The sequence below is a fragment of the Otolemur garnettii genome, unplaced genomic scaffold, assembly GCF_000181295.1.
Source record: "Otolemur garnettii isolate 467f Iridium unplaced genomic scaffold, OtoGar3 scaffold00132, whole genome shotgun sequence".
Taxonomy (NCBI): Eukaryota; Metazoa; Chordata; class Mammalia; order Primates; family Galagidae; genus Otolemur; species Otolemur garnettii.
In genome coordinates, this window is record NW_003852527.1 from 754,644 (window position 1) to 756,324 (window position 1,681).

Consider the following 1,681-nt stretch of genomic DNA (forward strand, 5'->3'; position numbering starts at 1 on the left):
AGAAGAGTTTATATAACATCAATTTTTTTAACCCGATAATTATTCATTTCTCTTTTCCTTTGCTCTTCCCTTAGCAGGACTCAAGAGTTGTGACTTGTGAACTACTTTTTTTTTGTCTAGTTGAGTACTATTCATCATGACCTGCTTGTCTCAGATACTTTGTAGAAAGACAAAATTTATTATTCTGCTCTGCAGAGAAAAAGGAAGAATATAAGTGGATTTCCCTAGGTTTATAAACATGTACATTCATACATGTATACACACACATATGCACACATACAAATATATCCATTATACCCACCTTCAGTCTTTATAATGTGTGTCTAGCAGGTTAATGGGTGCTGAAAACCAATCCTGTAATGTATGAAGAGACATAAATTGGTTTGGCCAGATGTTTTTTAAAGTATTATTTTTCATAAATTAGAAAACACATAACAGGAAATTTAAAGCTTAGAAGAAAAATGTGACTCGGTCCATAGTACTAAGTTTTAATAATATGGCATATTAATTTTTCTAACATAACGTACTTTAAAATTATTTCTAAAAACCTACTAAATAGGTGTTTTGTGCAACATTTTATAAATATTTTACTGCTCATAAGATACTATTAAAATATCATCTTAAGCATTTTCTAGGTACAGCTAATTTCTCATATTGTCACCTCTTTATTTCCCAAAATAAGAGAGCACAGTCCTAAAAGTATATAAAGTACCCGCCTAAGATCCCGATATTAACTTATGTGTCTTTAAGTCAGCATTCTCTGGAATCTAATTTAATTGAAATAGCTTTGCCTGTGTAAACTTTGCCTTTGTTTAAATAAGATTTCACTGTTTAGTTTTGCCTTAAGCAAATGCAGCCTTTTGTTTGTCCATAAAGCATTAGATTAAACGTATAGACTAATATGAATAGCTTCTGGGCCTTTCACAGGTATCTCTGGCTGCCCGCCCTTTGCTAGTGAGTGGGGTACTATTGTCATTGAAAACCTGGTCTCTCTCTTGAGCCTACTCTTTGGGGAAAATAAATTTTTGGCAAGAAAACCTTCTATCTCTTCACCATTATTGATTTTTGATTTGAAAGACTTCTTGAGATTTACTCTTTAAATGCAGCTACTAATGTTCTTAATATGCTGAATTATGCAAGTCCTTGCTCTCATAGTACATTGACTTACCCCTGTTTTATCACTGGGTTCCAGGATTCTCCAGCTATCTTTGCTGCCCTGTGCAAGCTTAGGATTTGGCCCTTTGTTACAAAGCATCATCCAATAAATGCTATGAGAGATTGAATTTTTTCCCTCTAACCCAACTGTAGTTTATTTTCTGGTTTCTATTCAGATGAATAGTAACTTAGAGAACGGTTTCTGTGGTTTTTCTTAAGGCTAACCAGATTCCCAGTAGAGATGGTGAGTGCCATATATTCTTATAATATGTGCGTTTTTCCTCTTCAGGCAATGCTGGATGTGGCTGCAAACCAGGGCTGGCTGGTGACTGCCCTGAATATCACCAACCTGGTTCAGATGGTGATCCAGGGGAGGTGGTTAAAAGACTCTTCCCTTCTTACAATACCAAACATAGAACACCACCATCTTCACCTTTTCAGGTAATTATTTTAATTTTTGATGAATTTGGGTTTTTTTATTTCTTTTTTTTTTTTTAATTGAATGGTAACTATGTACATTAATGCA

General features: G+C 34.2%; 1 protein-coding gene across 1 annotated transcript in view; it reads left to right on the top strand.

The window, feature by feature from the left end:
- The window catches only part of ASCC3 (activating signal cointegrator 1 complex subunit 3), a 368,987-nt gene that overhangs the window by 358,221 nt on the left and 9,085 nt on the right, over positions 1–1,681 (top strand). The window contains exon 38 of the mRNA XM_012810382.2: positions 1,445–1,596. Coding sequence (XP_012665836.1) covers positions 1,445–1,596 — 152 coding nt within the window. The remainder of the gene's footprint in view (positions 1–1,444; positions 1,597–1,681) is intronic.